Source organism: Bombyx mandarina, chromosome 28 (assembly GCF_030267445.1).
Source record: "Bombyx mandarina strain Sakado chromosome 28, ASM3026744v2".
In the NCBI taxonomy this organism is placed as follows: domain Eukaryota; kingdom Metazoa; phylum Arthropoda; class Insecta; order Lepidoptera; family Bombycidae; genus Bombyx; species Bombyx mandarina.
Genome location: NC_143233.1, coordinates 511,833 through 527,858, shown reverse-complemented (window position 1 = coordinate 527,858; position 16,026 = coordinate 511,833). Strand labels below are relative to the sequence as shown.

The following is a 16,026-nucleotide window of genomic DNA, read 5'->3' as shown; positions in this document are numbered from 1 at the left end:
CGTGTGGACTCACAAGAGGTCCTACCAGCAGTAATAATTACGCAAAATCGAGTTCATGTTTTTTTTTATAGCCCTTGTAGGCAGGCGAGCATACGGCCCACCTGATGGTGAGTGGTTACTTTCGCCCATGGACTTCAGCAATGCTAGGGGCAGAGCCAAGCCGCTGCCTACCGAAATGTCTGTCATGTCTGGATGAGAGTTAACACGACACATACCCTATAGGGTCAAATGACCCATTTTGAACTTTTGCATTGAAAATGCACGTATGATATTATTACTTTTGGACATTTGACTTCATGATTTTTTTTACCAAATAATCTACAGATTTTCTATTATTTTTTTCTTTTGTTTTGTTTATTTTGAGTAATACTTGTCGTATACCGTTATCTACTCGCTATGGTAGAAAAAGAGACTTCAATGCCAAAGTAGGGATAACTAAAACAAAAGAAGAAAAGAATGGATGAAACGAGCTAAGAGCAAAGAAAATTGGATTAAGCTGGAGGAGGCCTATACCCAAATAGGGGTTCCTATCGAAGAAAAAGTTTGATGTAGGCAAGTTAAATAAACAACAATAAAGAAAATAAAATCTAATATAAAAAAAGAATAATGTAAAAACTGAAAATAAATCAAAATGTAAAAATCCTATATATTTAAGAATATTTACATAATATAATACTTAGGTGATGGGAAATAAAAGGCTTTATTATTATCTATATATTAATACGTGAAGCAAAAACTTTGTATCCCTTTTTACGAAAATTGCGCGGACGGAGGAGTATGGAATTTTCCACACTTGTAGAGAATATAGAGAAGAAGTGCACAATGCTAATATTTTTTTAAAATAATGCATTAAAGATACATTAAATCAATAAAGAAAACATTACACACACTACATACCATGTATTTGACGCACACACGCATGCATACTATTTATTGTCAAACTTTTGTTCTTGACGTCTGTGGTCAAATTGAGAATAGATTAAATATTGTTTGTCTTTATTAATATTTTTTATAGTGTATTCTTGGCGAAATTTGCGATTATAGAAGTATAAAATACAATCCCAATAGTGTACAAACTCACAATTCCAATGAATTATAGTCGAATTTCGACTACTGTGGGACCTCTAGTTATTATTATTGTGGTAGAAATAGGTACCAGTAAGTGTTGGTATGATTAGTGTTAAAGCCAAGACCAAGTCGCTCACGTGTATTGTCTGGGCCGCTGCAGGGACCTGGTGTCGTGGTAGTACTGCTCCGCGCTGCTCCTGCCCCTCCCCGCGGGGTTGCCGCTGCCCCTCGGAGCCGTCGTGTTGCCGTTGACCAGTCTGGGGTGTCCGATGGTGGCCAGCCGCTGCTCGTTCCCACTAGTGGACCTGGTCATGGTCCCACTGCCGACCGCCCTCGCATTGGTGTCGTTGCTGGGTGCCTTGGTCCCGTTGGTGGAGGCGGGTCGCGGCGGCGGCGGCTCGGTGGGCCTGAGGGTCCGGGTTCGGCTGATGGTAGACGTTTTATACTTCTCGTCGTTTTCAAACGGTTCGAAGGCGTAATTCGTGTTAGTCGAGTAGTCCTTCCACGCCGAGCTCGGGATCAAGCGATCCTGTTGAGTAATACAAATATAGATTAGAAAAATCTGTATATTAATAACTAGCGACCCGCCCTCGCTTCGCTTCGGAAACTGTAATTTATTATTGATCTCTCCACCATTTAATGGATGTTATTATACATATAAACCTTCCTCTTCAATCACTCTATCTATTTAAAAAATCCGCATCAAAATCCGTTGCGTAGTTTTGAAGATTTAAGAATACATAGGGATATAGGGACAGAGAAAGCGACTTTGTTTTATAATATGTATGTAGTGACACGTGAAGCAAAAACTTTGTACTCCTATTTACGAAAATTGCGCGGACGGAGGAGTATGAAATTTCCCAAACTTATAGAGAATATAGGGTAGGAGTGCAGAATACAATTTTTTTTAAAAGTTATTGCTTAAAATAATACATTTAATCAATAAAAAAAGATTACACACTACCGTGTATTTAACACGTACACACACACACACACACATACATACATACATACTCTTTGGTTTAATGTCTCATCTATGTGACGGTTCGAGTGACCAAACCTATTTAGCGGTAGTAACCAAGTGTCATAAGTATCAGGTAGGTTCTGAGTACTTTTAGCCTTCAAATAAATTAAAAATGTTAGGTTGTTAGGTGTCTGTGTGTGCGGAACCAGCAGCGCTAGACGTCTCCGTGCCGTGATGCTGTGGACCCGCGTGAGGAGTACGTACCGGCGCCGGTCTCGGGCGGCAGAGCGCGGCCAGCACCGGCAGCAGCGCCGCCACCAGCAGCCCGACCGCGCAGCCCACCACCACCCACCGCGACCACACCCACCCCACCACGGCCACCACGGGCTCTTCGGGGCGCTCCGACACCACTGGAACAACACAAGCCCTGTTAACTGCACACATATCTATCAACAGGTAGCTTGGGCTCATCAAGAAAAGTTAGGGTTGGAAGTTTAGCGCCATTTGCCGTAGGCATTAAGCCTTGTGCCGACTTACTTGTACTTGTCCCAAAGTTTGTACAACTTCTTGGTAGGGGAAAAATTCTACATCCGATATGCCTTTGAAGAGTTTGTTGTCTCCCGTACACCTGACTTCTCCAAGAAGGGTATTGATAAGTCAACTCCGCACTGGCAGAAATACACCGATACCATGTGTTCATATTTTGATTGAGTGAAATTAAAAAAGTCGTAGATAAACACACCTAACACTTCATTATTCAAATAAGCAAAATTTTCTTGGGTAATTTTGGACTTGAATTATTCGTGGAAGTCCAGAGAAGGTTTTAAGGTGAATAAATATGAAAATGCTCAGAATTATATAAAAACAAACAATTTTGTTTTCCCTTTGATGTGTCCCCCGTCGAGCAGATTCCTTTTGTTTTAAGTTTATTTTATACAAAAGCTTAGGTATTTTATTTATCGATTGAGGCACCACGAAGTCTGCCGGGTCAGCTAGTCTACAATAAAGAAGCTTCAACAACCAACACTCACGGCTTTGAGGTTCGAACACCAGAAACTCGGGATCGAAGTTGAGGTTGCCGACCTTCCCCAGCGCGAGCGTGTCCCGCACCGCGCGCTCCCACCGCGACATGTCGCCGTCCCCCTCCGTCGCGTTGTGCGAGAGCGAGACGTCCGAGCCGAGCGCCCGCCCGCTGGAGCCGGGTATCGAGTTCGAGTCGATCGACTTTAGCGTGAGCTCGGCTATTATCGATTGTGTTTCGTTTCTGTAATTGAAAACATTAAAACAATTACGAGTATATCAATTATATTAAGTTTGACCCTCTTGTCGTGGCCGCCGGTAAGTTGGTTATTTGTCATAGATGCTCATACATTCTCGCCAGATCTTCTCAGTGGGTCACGTTACCGATCCGGCGGTAGATTCTGCGAAGCACTGCTCTTTCTAGGGTCAGTGTTAGCAACACTCCGGTTTGAGCCCCGAGAGCTCACTTACATGTTAGATAGCTTCTCAAGGCTATCGAAGTTTGTAGAAGATACTGCACGGTACTGATCAGGGTTAAGAAATCTACAATGAAACTTAAAAAAGAACTTTCGAAATATCAAAGTAGTCTACAGCGCGCAATGTAACACACAACGAACTAAGCTGAAGTGTGAGGTCAATGCCCCGGTTATGTAGTGTGACGCGAGGAGGTATTTTTACTTTAGGTCAACAAAAGCAGGTAGGTATATTTATTACTACAATTAATTGCACTCACTGTATGAGACCATTTAATGTTAATCCCTGATAGCCTTTATTGTTTTTGAGCTGCGAGCCGAGTCCGTCCACCAGCTGTTTGCTGAGGTCCACGTACTCCTGGCTGCCGGGCGCCGGGCTGCGGAAGCTCTCCGCCAGGCCCGTGAGCCGGACCAGCAGCGTGTACGTCTTCTGTCCGGGGAGCACCGCCTCCGTTGTCGACTCTTCTTCTACTGGTTCTGCAGGTGGAATTAGGAGATGCCTTTTGAGTAGTGTGGTTTCGGTCTGGAATAGTCGTAACTAAGGGGTTCACTGAAGAATGGGCAGCAGCGCCCTCTGAGTATTGTGCATGTGCTGATGGTGGAGTGTATTCCGAGTCCCCGTGAGTAGGTACAATTATCGTGCGTATTTCTGCCGTTTTGGGTTTCGATCTGAAGAATGGGACAGCCCTTACAGTTGGGACTTGGATCTCATATCTCGTGTTGTGACGTTCATTCCATGTGTCGGGAGTTCGTCCGTCGATACAGAAGCGTTTAGAGACTCACCAGGTCCACAAGGTCGAATGCAGACTTTTTCTTCGGTGACTATGGGGGTTTGGAGATGCTTGCTGATCTTTTTGCTGACAGGGTCAAAGTTCCCGCCTTGCACCACGAACATCAGGTAAAGGCATTGCGTGTCCGTGAAGGCCAAATCCTGGGAAACGTTTGACACAGTTGAGGAAACTAATGGGAGCTTAGATCTCTCCGGTGGATCGAGATAGATGTCGTAATGTACTTGCTGGCATAGTCGCACCCTTGCCATAGGTGGCACCCTTAAAGGGGAAGCTTGGTCGTTATCACAAAGCAATTAAGACTTTGACCCATCAGTAGCTAAAGCCAGTAGTCTTGTAATATAAGACTTGTTTCACGGGAGCAAGTTTTTTTCACGTGCCGAAACTTGTAGACTAGAATTTAGTTTTTTCCTCAAATGTTCGAGAGACATTGGTCGTGTGACTGCTGTAAGACATGGTTTACTTGTGGTAGGACCTCTTGTGAGTCCGCACGGGTACCACCACCCCGCCTATTTCTGCCGTGAAGCAGTAATGCGTTTCGGTTTGAAGGGCGGGGCAGCCGTTGTAACTACACTGAGACCTTAAAACTTATATCTCAAGGTGGGTGGCGCATTTACGTTGTAAATGTCTATGAGCTCCAATAACCACTTAACACCAGGTGTACTGTGAGCTCGTCCACCCAACTAAGCAATAAAAAAAATGTACAAATGTTCACGGATGGTGGCGGCGCAGTGTTTACATACACAGTTCAACGTGAGCTAATGAGGGTACTATACCTCCTGGTCCTTGGTGTCGCGCTTCCTGACGAAGCTGAGGGTGGCGACTCCGTCCGCCACCGAGCCGGTGAGCGACGTGACGTCACCGCGAGAGTCGGGCCGGGGTGCGCCGTACCCGCGCGCCCAGGCGTCCTGTACCCACGGCACGCTGGACCGGGGGTCGAGCCCGCCCACTATCACATCCGACTGCGACTGTACACATAGACACTCGGTATAGATAACGACTACGCTCATTGAAACTTACATGAACATTGCTATTGAAAACAACACAGTCGGGTCGGTCACAAACTTATATCTCAAGTGGCTATGAGCTCGTCCACCCATTTACGCAATATAAAAAAAAGCTCACCATCTTTTTGTTATGGCTGAATCCGATGCCGGTCCATTGCTTGGTGTTCTTCGTTTTGATGGTGAACCTGACGGAGTCCTTCCCTCTCTTCAGGCCGAGGTACTCCCACGACGCGAAGTATATGCACGTGCCGTTGTCGGGGTCGCAGTCAAGCGGCAGCCGCCACTGGCCGCCGCACTTGTCGCCCAGAGGTAAGATCCCTCCTGACACTGAGCTCTTTGTCTCCTCTGTGCGTAAAAAAAGTAGTCAATAAAAAAAAAATCCTCAGGAAAACCCATTTTTTTGGAACGAAGTTGCGATGCGATGCGGATGCGAAGGGGTACCCAAACCGGAAAGAAACGTCCGTAACGTAAAATTTTAATTATTTATGTATAGTCTTAGTATAGTATATACAGTGTATAATGTACAGTCTACGTGATGACGGTTATTATTATTATTCATATAAATAGCTGTTTCTTTGTTAATATATATTTATTATTATTATATATTTTTTATAAATCATTGTGAATAAAATAAAGTTGATAAGTTTGTAAAGTAGTTTTTTTTATCAATACAAAAATCATAATAAAAAATATATACCCGAATAATTATTTCCTTTATACCTCGAATAGAACTTAAAATTCATATTTTTGCAACAACGACAACGCAATGAAAAGAGAAAAAGGGACTACTGAGAGAGAGAGTATTAATAGAGTCTGATTAAAAAATCACACGAACTCACCAAAGAAATTCATCCCCAGGAAGCCACGCTGGTCTCCGTGACCGTGGTACTTGAGCTCATCGGGTCGGTAGAAGTCCTGAGTGACCGCCGTCCCCTGTTCGATCCCCGAGCCGGGCGAGTGCACGTATTTACCCGGCTCTTGACCCCGGGCCCAGATGACGTGCATAATGTCGTCCACTATAGAATGGTCCGTTGGTTCCTTCGCCTGAAATGACATACCAGTCCGAATGTGAATAGGTAAAGGCTACAGGCGCTTTTTACTAAGATACAGGCAGACACTTTCAATGTAGATTCTGGTTCAAAAGTGGAGTTTAGAATGAAAGGAGACGGTAAGAAGCCAACATTCTCTAGGAGCGGGTTTCTAGCTTGGGTACTCTAGTCAAGTTCTGGTCATTCTATACTCTCACTAGCAACAAATGGCTGATAATAATTGTCTAAAGATTTACTGTTTCTTTATTTTGGTCATATAACAAGAAAACCCTCTGACAACCTGGAGAGACTCTTAATGATGGGTACGATCCAGGTCGGAGCCAAAAAAGATGCAGTGATCAAGTGTCCTTGTATCTGAACACGAGATTGAGCCGCACACTTCACTGTGCCACTGACCGACATAAGTGGCTACAAATTACAAAAAAGTGACCGGCGGGCGCGTCACGATGCTCAGCAATGAGCGATCGACTGAAGGAGGAGGAGGAACAATACAAACTTTAACATCTATCTATATATATAAAAATGAATTGCTGTTCGTTAGTCTCGCTAAAACTCGAGAACGGCTGGACCGACTTGGCTAATTTTGGTCTTGAATTATTTGCGGAAGTCCAGAGAAGGTTTAAAAGGTGAATAAATATGAAAATGCTCGGATTAAATATAAAAACAAACAATTTTGTTTTTCCTTTGATGTGTCCTCCGTCAGACGGATTCCTTTTATTTGTCTTAACTTTATTTTACACAAAAGTTTAGGTTTTTTATTTATCGATTGAGGCACTACGAAGTCTGCCGGGACAGCTAGTTTTGTACAAAAGACCGGGCACTACACATCATCTCCTACCTTTATCTTCTTTCTGAATAGGATTGTGGTTACTCCATTCTCTTCGTACCCTGAAGCTGCCGTGATGTCGTCGTGACCTCCCCACAATGTGTCTACTCGAGGCGTTGACCTGTTGGAGACATTTCCTTTAAAAGTTACATTGACATGACATTCTGGAATACCTTTCTATTTTGTTTCAAGCAATGTTTTCTAGACACTAAAGATTTTGGACGGATTTGTACCACCAGATCGCCTATTTCTCCTGCGAAGTACTCATGCACTGCGGCTCAAAGATTTGGATCAGCCGGTTTGTCAATAGGTACATTGAGATTTAGACTTCATTTCTTAGAGCAGATGGTGGCAATTACGTTGTAATGTCTATTCCGGTAAGCATTTCGTATCAGTTAGGCCACGCTATTACCCACCATGGAAAGGTACCTAATAGAAATGAAGGACCTAAATCCGTTTTATAAATTTTAAAAGCCTCCCATTTGAAATAAGCTTACCTATCTCTCGTGTAATAGTCCATTATCCTGTGATAATTCCCTCTGGCTGTACCGATAACTATGTCAGTGCAGTCCATAGGATTGAAATCGAATTTAGGTACAAACTCGTGTTCTGGGAAATAACCTAAAAATTTATCCAAAAAAATTAGGTTTTAAAAACACAAATTCCTGACTAAATTTCTTTAGAGTACTCTAAAATGGCTATCAAAATTCACGGTATGTGATTTCAGAATATTCGTTTTAGTTTTTCAAGAAACTCGACCTATACTTTGTTCCTAATATTTACTAAAATAATTTTGTTTTGTATCAAGAATTAGTCACAGAATGGTTAGTTAACTTTAGGAGTGTGAAAACAAGAAAAAACCTGTCTCTAATACTTGTATTAATTAAGAAAACCACATTTAATTAAGAAAAGAAGAAACATAGTTAAAAGAGAGAGTAAGATTTATTCAAAAGAGATTAATAAAAAAATTGTGAGACCTATTTCCTTAGGCTTCGGTTCAGGAATAACTATTTAAAAGATGGAAAATAGGAAATGAACAGGAAAGATAGCTTAAAGCAAGCACCGCATAGCTGTTTTAGTAATATTAAGCACAAGAATTAAGTTGATTAAGACAAACATGCATGAGAACACATTATGCATGCAAAGATGACTAGAAATAGTAAATAGAATGAAAAAAAGATAAAATAGAAGTGTAAAGAGGGAGATTTATATTAAAAAAGAATAGATGTAAGTTATAGAAATTGTTTTAACATAGACGGAGTAAAAAGTAAAATATTTGATGAGAACTTAAATAAACAATTCAATTTCTATTATAGCACAAATAATTTTGCATAAATTATATGTAGTCCATTGAAAAGTTACATTTGGGGTTGCGTTTCTTAGAGGACGCAATTTTTTTTTTTGATGTGTAGGGGGGTAAGTGTAAAGCTAAAATCAATTTTGTGGGGTCGCCACCCTTGTCCCACGGCCGCCATCTTGAAAATAGGGGTTGAAACGGTTTTTACGATATATCTCTTAAACTATTTATCTGATAAAAAAAATTTGTTAACGTTTTTTGTTGCAAATTAAATTCTCTATAGCTTTGATCCAGTAACTTTTTGTCGTAGAACTATAAATAAAAAAGTTATAAGTGAAAATGTTCAGAAATTCGAGAATAAAAATTATATTTTTCGATATAACTTTTTTTTTTATCATTTTACAAAAAAACGATGGTATAAACTAGTTTGTTTTAAATATCTTTTAATAACAATTAGTCACGTAACAATTAATGTTTACTGTGCGTACATCTTGCTATACAAATACATCAATATAAAATAAAAACCATTTTGGCGTAAACAGATTGACCACGAAATTATTATAAACGTTTTGGAACTCTCAATAACAGTTTACAGCTCAATAAATACTAGGTTATTTTAAATCCAATTTGGACAAGTTAGTTAAATTTACTTTTCAACATATATTTTATTTGCAGGCAAAGGACAATCTCAATGTTTGAAAATCCTGTATTCAACAGGATATACCTATATCGCGTGATTCAAATTAACTACGTGTTCACAGTTAGCGTCAGCCGTATTATAATTTGACATTCGTTATGACAAGTTTTCTCTGTTTACACCACAAGGATTCCAAAGTGCAAAGCTGAGTGCGTTACCTGCTTCTTCTTTAAGTCCCTTTACTAGCAAAGTCTCTGAGGCCGGATCAGCGTTGGGTTCGGAAGATGGCTCAGGTTCAGGTTTAGGTTCGGCAGTAGGTTCTGGCTCGGATTTTGGCTCAGGAGTGGGTTCTGGCTCAGATTTTGGCTCAGGAGTAGGTTCTGGCTCGGATTTAGGTTCAGAAGTGGGTTCGGGTTCAGATTTAGGTTCTGAAATCGGTTCGGGTTCAGATTTTGGTTCTCTGGTCTGTTCGACTACAGATTTCAGGCCGTGTATAGGCTCTGGCTCGGATTTTGGTTCGGGATTAAGTTTTGGCGAAGACGTGGGTTCAGGTTCTGGTTCAGATGTGGGCTCTGGTTGAAATTTGGGTTCAGTAGTTGGTTCTAACCCGGATTTGAGTTCAGAAGAGGGTTCTGGCTCAGATTTGGGTTCAGAAGTTGACTCTGGCTCGGATTTTGGCTCAGGAGTGGGCTCTGGCTCGGATTTTGGCTCAGGAATGGGCTCTGGCTCGGATTTTGGCTCAGGAGTGGGCTCTGGCTCGGATTTTGGCTCAGGAGTGGGCTCTGGCTCAGATTTTGGTTCAGGAGTGGGCTCTGGTTCGGATTTTGGCTCAGGAGTGGGCTCTGGCTCGGATTTTGGCTCAGGAGTGGGCTCTGGCTCGGATTTTGGCTCAGGAGTGGGCTCTGGCTCAGATTTTGGCTCAGGAGTGGGCTCTGGCTCGGAATTAGGTTCAAAAGTTGTTTCAGATTCTGAGGTAGGCTCAGGTTCCGCCGTTGGCTCAGCGGTAGGCTCAGGAGTGGATTCGGGTACAGGGTATGACCGTGACCGTGATGACTGCGGAATGGGCTGATTTTTAAGCTTATACTTTGGCAATGACTTTGGTTTAAAATTTTGTTCGGTACTTGTCTTAACAGACGATACTTCAACATCTGTAAAAAAATCATGCAATCATATATTAACGTGTACGCGATACTGTTAGTTAATTCAATGTGTTTAAGTGCTATAATCGCGTAGAGTACTGCAAGGCTTTAATGTTAGTTTTGTGCTCGGGTGTGTGGCGGTTTACTTACTCGTCGGTTCGGTGATGGCTCGTCTTTTACGACCTGCGAACAGTTTTATATTAAGATCCAGGATTGCTATGAATTAATATCCATTTTTTGTTACAGTTTATTAATAACTGATAGTCAATTTTAATCTTCAATTAACTACTTTGAGCTCACACTTCGCTGGAATCATTACGTGCAATACGTATTTTAGTTTTAATTATTATTAATTATACATAATTGGGTATTGTTTATTAACGAATCCGTTTTACTATTTTAACCACAATTAACAAGTGAAATTGAAGAACTTAATTTTTTTTTATTTTATTCCGTGACCTCACGGTCTTAGCATCAGGTGACTAAGGGCTCAGTGATCACACAAGGGTTATGTTGAGACATTTAGTCGAAAGCTCAGTTGCCCCACTCTTCAAATATAACCGCATGATGGCATAACGGCGGTAATAGACAGGACAGTGGTGCTCAAATTTGCGGACTCTAAAGTACTAATAAACATTGGTGGTAGGACGTCTTGTGAGTCCGCACGGCTAGGTACCACCACCCTGCCTATTTCTGCCGTGGGCAGTAATGTGTTTCGGTTTGAAAGGCGGGGCAGCCGTTGTAACTATACTGAGACCTTAGAACTCATATCTCAAGGTGGGTGGCGCATTTACGTTGTAGATGTCTATGGGATCCGTCTATGGGATCCGATAACAGCGTATTTTGTTAGTTTTTTTAAACTATTATTTAGTTTTCATTTTTTAGTTGAATTTCAATTTTTTTTTAATATTGAATTGTCATCGGTCCTTAATAAGTATACCAAATTTTGAGTTAGGTAATCCGACGTTTTGAAGGGGGTCAAAATCATGTTCAAAGATTCCGTTACATACACACGTCTGAAGCTAATAAGAGCGCATTAGAAAGAACGGTAAGCGTGTGACATTATGGACTCACCTTTAGAACTGGACACTTGGTACGAGACGCTGGTTTTGACGGTGACGTCACTGCCTAACGTTTTGAAGTCGAGTCCGTCGGCGGCGTGCGTGGCCACGCGCTTGTTCCGGTCGAACTCCGCCGCTTGCGTTGTCGGCTCAAACTCCGGTCCTGGCTTCGTTGGCTCCGGTTCCGGTTCCGGCTCCGGTTCGGGCACCGGTTCGGCTTTCGGTTCTGGTTCGGGAAGTGGTTCTGGATTCGGTGTGCTGGCTGTGTAATAAGGAGGAACACATTTTCTAAGTTATTGTTCACAGTCCGAGCTTCTTTCTGTAGATGAAATGATGAGACGAAGGGACAGAGTGTGGAAACTACCTAACCTCACTAGCGAATGCCTGTAAACGCAATATTAAATTCTCCATTGCATCTGAAGGGACAGTCTAACTGAGGCTGTTCTGCTTCTCAAACAGGACGTCACTATCGACAAAAGTACTGTTACGCCGGTAAGAGTAACGCCATCTATCGCCGAATAGTCGAACGAATATCAATGATCTAGTAGCACCTTTTGCAACGCCATCTTTTGTCAGATAGCGAAACACAATACTAGAGATGTGTGGAATATTCTCGATAATTCTAGGAATGTGGTATCGGCCATAAAAGCGTTGCAGAGATGACACGCAGTCCGTCAGTAATCGAAACTACTCGAAGCGAAACAGCGAACGGATCACCTGAAGCGAAGTGGAAGAAGCGAATTGAGAGTTTTAAAGTGTTTTAAGTGTTGAATACAGTTTTTAGCTTATACTTTGGTGAAATTTTATTTATCCCGAACCCCAGCGCGTAACAGTACTAAGGAAATATCCGTGTTAACTCACAGTACGACATATCATCAGGAATGCCGTCTTACTTTTAGGGTATATTCTACTTCGAACGGAGCGTGAGATCAGAGTATGCAAGTTCTTGCTGTTGTTGTGGGTTTGTGTGTGTGTGTGTGTTTTTTTCCTGTGTGCGAATTCCTGATTCATTCGGAAGGCATAATTTCGACTTACGTTTCTCGTCACTGGGTGGTCCTAGGACTGGGAAATTCTTGCACTGCTTCGTTAAGCCGCTCGGCCGCCAACCCAAACCTGAATAAATATGCAAATACATATGTGAGTAATTACTGAGTATAATTGATACGAAATTTTTCGATTTTTTCAAAAAAATCGGGTAATTCCACAGATTTCATAATAGAGATTTTACACTAAATACACTGACAAAATGTGTTTTAAACGCATTAACGAAATAGTGCTTCGTGGTTTTCTTCGGATTTACCCAAAAACTGAAAGAAAAAAACACCTCTATATATTTTCATTTTGTTTTCGTTTAATTAGCTGATTATTTCGAATGATGATTAAATGAAGCTTGTTCATTGACGCGTTTAAAACAACAAAGAAAATTGTCAAGCGGTAGGTGTGCTTAGTGCGAGTTTTTTAACGTTCTCGATAGCGTAAAAGTTAACTCAAATTTGTATGAAGTTGGAACAGCGCCCCTTTCGGCAAACGTACGTAAACTTTTACGCTATCGATTACGTAAAAGAACTCGCACTAAGTACACTGATTGCAGTGTGACTTTTTTTATGAAGGAAGGATCACTGGTGGCCCGAAGGCCTTTCCAGCTTCACCAGGACAAGCGCAGTGCGACTCCTTACCCGCGTAAGAAGTCCCGTTAACCACCATGACGAACTCTATCTCTGCCTCGTGTTTCAGTATCCTCCAGTAGAGATTGAATTCTTTCGACAGTTCCTTCTTACTGTATAGCTCCAGGTTGACGTTCTTGTCTTTCCACGGCGCTTCTAGAAACCGGAAAGCACGTGTTCAGTGTCGTCATGGTATAGGAACCACGATAAGCACGTGTAGATGTGTGCTTGAACATAAATTACATATCGTCTTCGCGCATTAAAACTACAATCTCAGAACTTACTAATTTTACAGGAGAGTGTTTTAAAGGTTTAACATGTAATATTTTTAATATTAATCATATTTGCAGGTTTTTTATTTATTTCAAAAGCACCCCACGCTTTCTTTACAATAAAATCACTTTTTCTTACACTATTTTAAATTCAAATTTATTAAAATTTATTTTCTCATTTTTAGTTGGATTTTCTATAAAAGCGTATTTTGTTAGTTTTTTATGAACTATTATTTATTTTTCATTTTTTAGTTGAATTTAAATTTTTTCAACTTTTTTTTATTTTTTTTTAAATTTTGTATTGCCATCGGTCCTTAATAAGTCCAAATTTCGAGTTAATTCGGCGTTTTGTAGGGGGTCAAAATCATGTTCAAAGATTCCGTTACATACTAACATACATACGTCTGAAGCTAATAAAAGCGTAAAGCGTAAAAAGGATGAGTAATTAGCAGTAGTCGGAGTAGGTAGATTGATTTTATATACTTGCGTCAAGATATTATAATATGGACATGCCATTTTATCCACAAAGATTATTTTTTTTAATTGAAAAAAAATATTATTAATCCTCATCGGATACAATTTCTATATTTATGAGATAAAGTAACAAAAAGCCCTGTCTAAGTTTAGTCTCATACTGACAAGCATCATTTCTAATTCAACAGAAAGGGACAAAATACGGTGTAACTATGCCAAGGTGTTTTTGTATAAAATAAAATACTGATTTCTTTCACCATGAGCTAGCACTGGTAGCGTAGATTAATATTATTAAAACGTTTTTCACCTTAAACACAGATTCATGCTATTTTCAAAATTGCGGAACAAATGTCACAATAAATATGAAGTTCCGGTATTTTGGAGGCATATCCATATTATCCTCTACGTTTGACGTCAACGACCTTAAATCAATCTACCTACTCCGACCTCTAGTAATTAGGCTCACTCTTGTTGCACCCCTTCCCGTAGAAGCCGTAGGGGCAGTAGCACATCCTGTGGGGCGCGGCGGTGGAGTCGAGCCGCAGACAGGCCCCGCGCAGGCCGCAGTCGGCGTCCTCCGCGCACTCGTCGGCGAACTGGCAGCGCGCGCCGCTGTGCGCCTTGTGGCACTTGCAGCGGCCCAGGATGTGGAACCCGTGTCCGGAGCACGTCTCCTGGAACTGCTTGCCTGCACACAATCAACAGTGCTGATAACTTTGAGAGGCTATTTCAGCTTCTCCTTGACGTGTAAGTAAGCTCACAGGGCTCAAACCGGAGATGTTGCTAGTTGGCCCTAGTGAGAGCAGTGCTTCGCAGAATCTACCACCGGATCGGAAACGCGACCCACAGAAGATCCGTCGAGAACCTCAATGGGCTATAGGTTAATTTACTAGTCGAGCCCTTCGTCACAAGCGACGGGTTCGACGAGAACGATGACCGGAACAGTTCGTGTCAACCCTTAATACATATCGAGAAATAAAAGGCTATTTGGTTTAAGCGACATTTCCAACTTTACAGGAGAGCCATTTAAAGTTTAAAATATCATAACAAAAAAACTAGTTCATGTGTCTGAATGAAGTTAACTTAATTGTAATTCAATTAAAAACATCAAACTGTTGATGCTAATAGCAAATAAAACGGACCTTTAATTACAAAGATAAATGTCGTATATAGATAATAGAAATGAAATAATGTATTAGCGCGTCTAAGCGAAATGGCTCGACCGATTCATCATCATCATCATCATTATCCTGCCCTTCTCCCAGTCACCTGGGGTCGGCACAGCATGTTTTCTCCTTCCATACTCTTCTATCATATACCATTTCTTCGCTCACTCCCCCTCGGCTCAACCGATTCTCATGAAAATTTATTTGCATATATTATTATGTATATCGGGTCAACGTCCATTTTCATACCCCTGAACGTTAAGGGTGGTTCACCCAAAAATATATATATTTCCTAGAAATAATGTATATGGTAAAACAACGTTTGCCGAGTCAGCTAGTAGGTATTTATTTATGTGGGAAGTACTCACGCTGGAAAGATCCAATAACCCTTGCATTAGGCGCCTACCGCTCTAACACTAGGAATAGGGACCCCGGTAACCGTACTCGTCAAGCTCGGCAAAGAGTTCGTCGTGCAACCTAACCCAAACGTCACCCGCTGAGTTTCTCGCCGGATCTTCTCAGCGGGTCGCGAGTCCGATCCGGTAGTAGATTCATTCGCGAAGCAGCATTTTTTTTATTGCTTATTTGGTTAGACGAGCTCACAGCCCACCTGATGTTAAGTGGTTACTGGAGCCCATGGACATCTACAACGTAAATGCGCCACCCACGTTGAGATATAAGTTCTAAGATCTCAGTATATTTACAACGGCTGCCCCACCCTTCAAACCGAAACGCATTACTGCTTCACGGCAGAAATAGGAAGGGCGGTGGTGCTTACCGGCGCGGACTCACAAGAGGTCCTACCACCAGTAAGTCTCCCTTGGAGGCGCTCGGATAACTGTTAGCTAATCCCACCCCTCCTGGCTGAGCCCTTGCTCGCCCACCTGTCCTTATGAAACCATCAATCATAAAACTCACGCTGGACGATGTCGATGTCGGCACACGACCAGAACCTGTAGTTGGCTCCCCACTCGCCGGCCTCCCGCTGTAGCTGAAGCGTGCAGTTCACGCACGTGAAGTCGCTAGGCAGTCTCACTTCATATTTCTGAGCCCTGAAACACAGTTATTGCAATAGATCTTTACAGTTAAAGCAGACGTTCTTCTTTATTTTAGGAGTTGTG

At 41.8% G+C, this 16,026-nt stretch overlaps 1 protein-coding gene across 7 annotated transcripts in view; it reads right to left on the bottom strand.

Moving 5' to 3' along the window:
* nahoda (DOMON-like domain-containing protein nahoda) overlaps positions 1-16,026 on the bottom strand; it is a 70,758-nt gene that overhangs the window by 5,720 nt on the left and 49,012 nt on the right. For 5 of the 7 annotated variants that reach the window (XR_016325544.1, XM_028183554.2, XM_089739037.1 and 2 more), the window contains exons 5-21: positions 15,824-15,957; positions 14,206-14,427; positions 13,006-13,149; positions 12,365-12,442; positions 11,343-11,591; positions 10,419-10,451; positions 9,348-10,277; positions 7,693-7,816; positions 7,208-7,316; positions 6,160-6,364; positions 5,439-5,665; positions 5,090-5,281; positions 4,309-4,456; positions 3,786-4,002; positions 3,064-3,296; positions 2,297-2,442; positions 1,206-1,597 (exon numbers count right to left, since the gene is read on the bottom strand). Coding sequence is in view for 6 of the 7 variants with exons in the window: in XM_028183554.2 (XP_028039355.2) it covers positions 1,206-1,597; positions 2,297-2,442; positions 3,064-3,296; positions 3,786-4,002; positions 4,309-4,456; positions 5,090-5,281; positions 5,439-5,665; positions 6,160-6,364; positions 7,208-7,316; positions 7,693-7,816; positions 9,348-10,277; positions 10,419-10,451; positions 11,343-11,591; positions 12,365-12,442; positions 13,006-13,149; positions 14,206-14,427; positions 15,824-15,957 (3,783 nt within the window). In the remaining variant the exon portion in view is untranslated. The remainder of the gene's footprint in view (positions 1-1,205; positions 1,598-2,296; positions 2,443-3,063; positions 3,297-3,785; positions 4,003-4,308; positions 4,457-5,089; positions 5,282-5,438; positions 5,666-6,159; positions 6,365-7,207; positions 7,317-7,692; positions 7,817-9,347; positions 10,278-10,418; positions 10,452-11,342; positions 11,592-12,364; positions 12,443-13,005; positions 13,150-14,205; positions 14,428-15,823; positions 15,958-16,026) is intronic. The other 2 variants (XM_089739040.1, XM_028183555.2) reach the window with 1 other exon arrangement.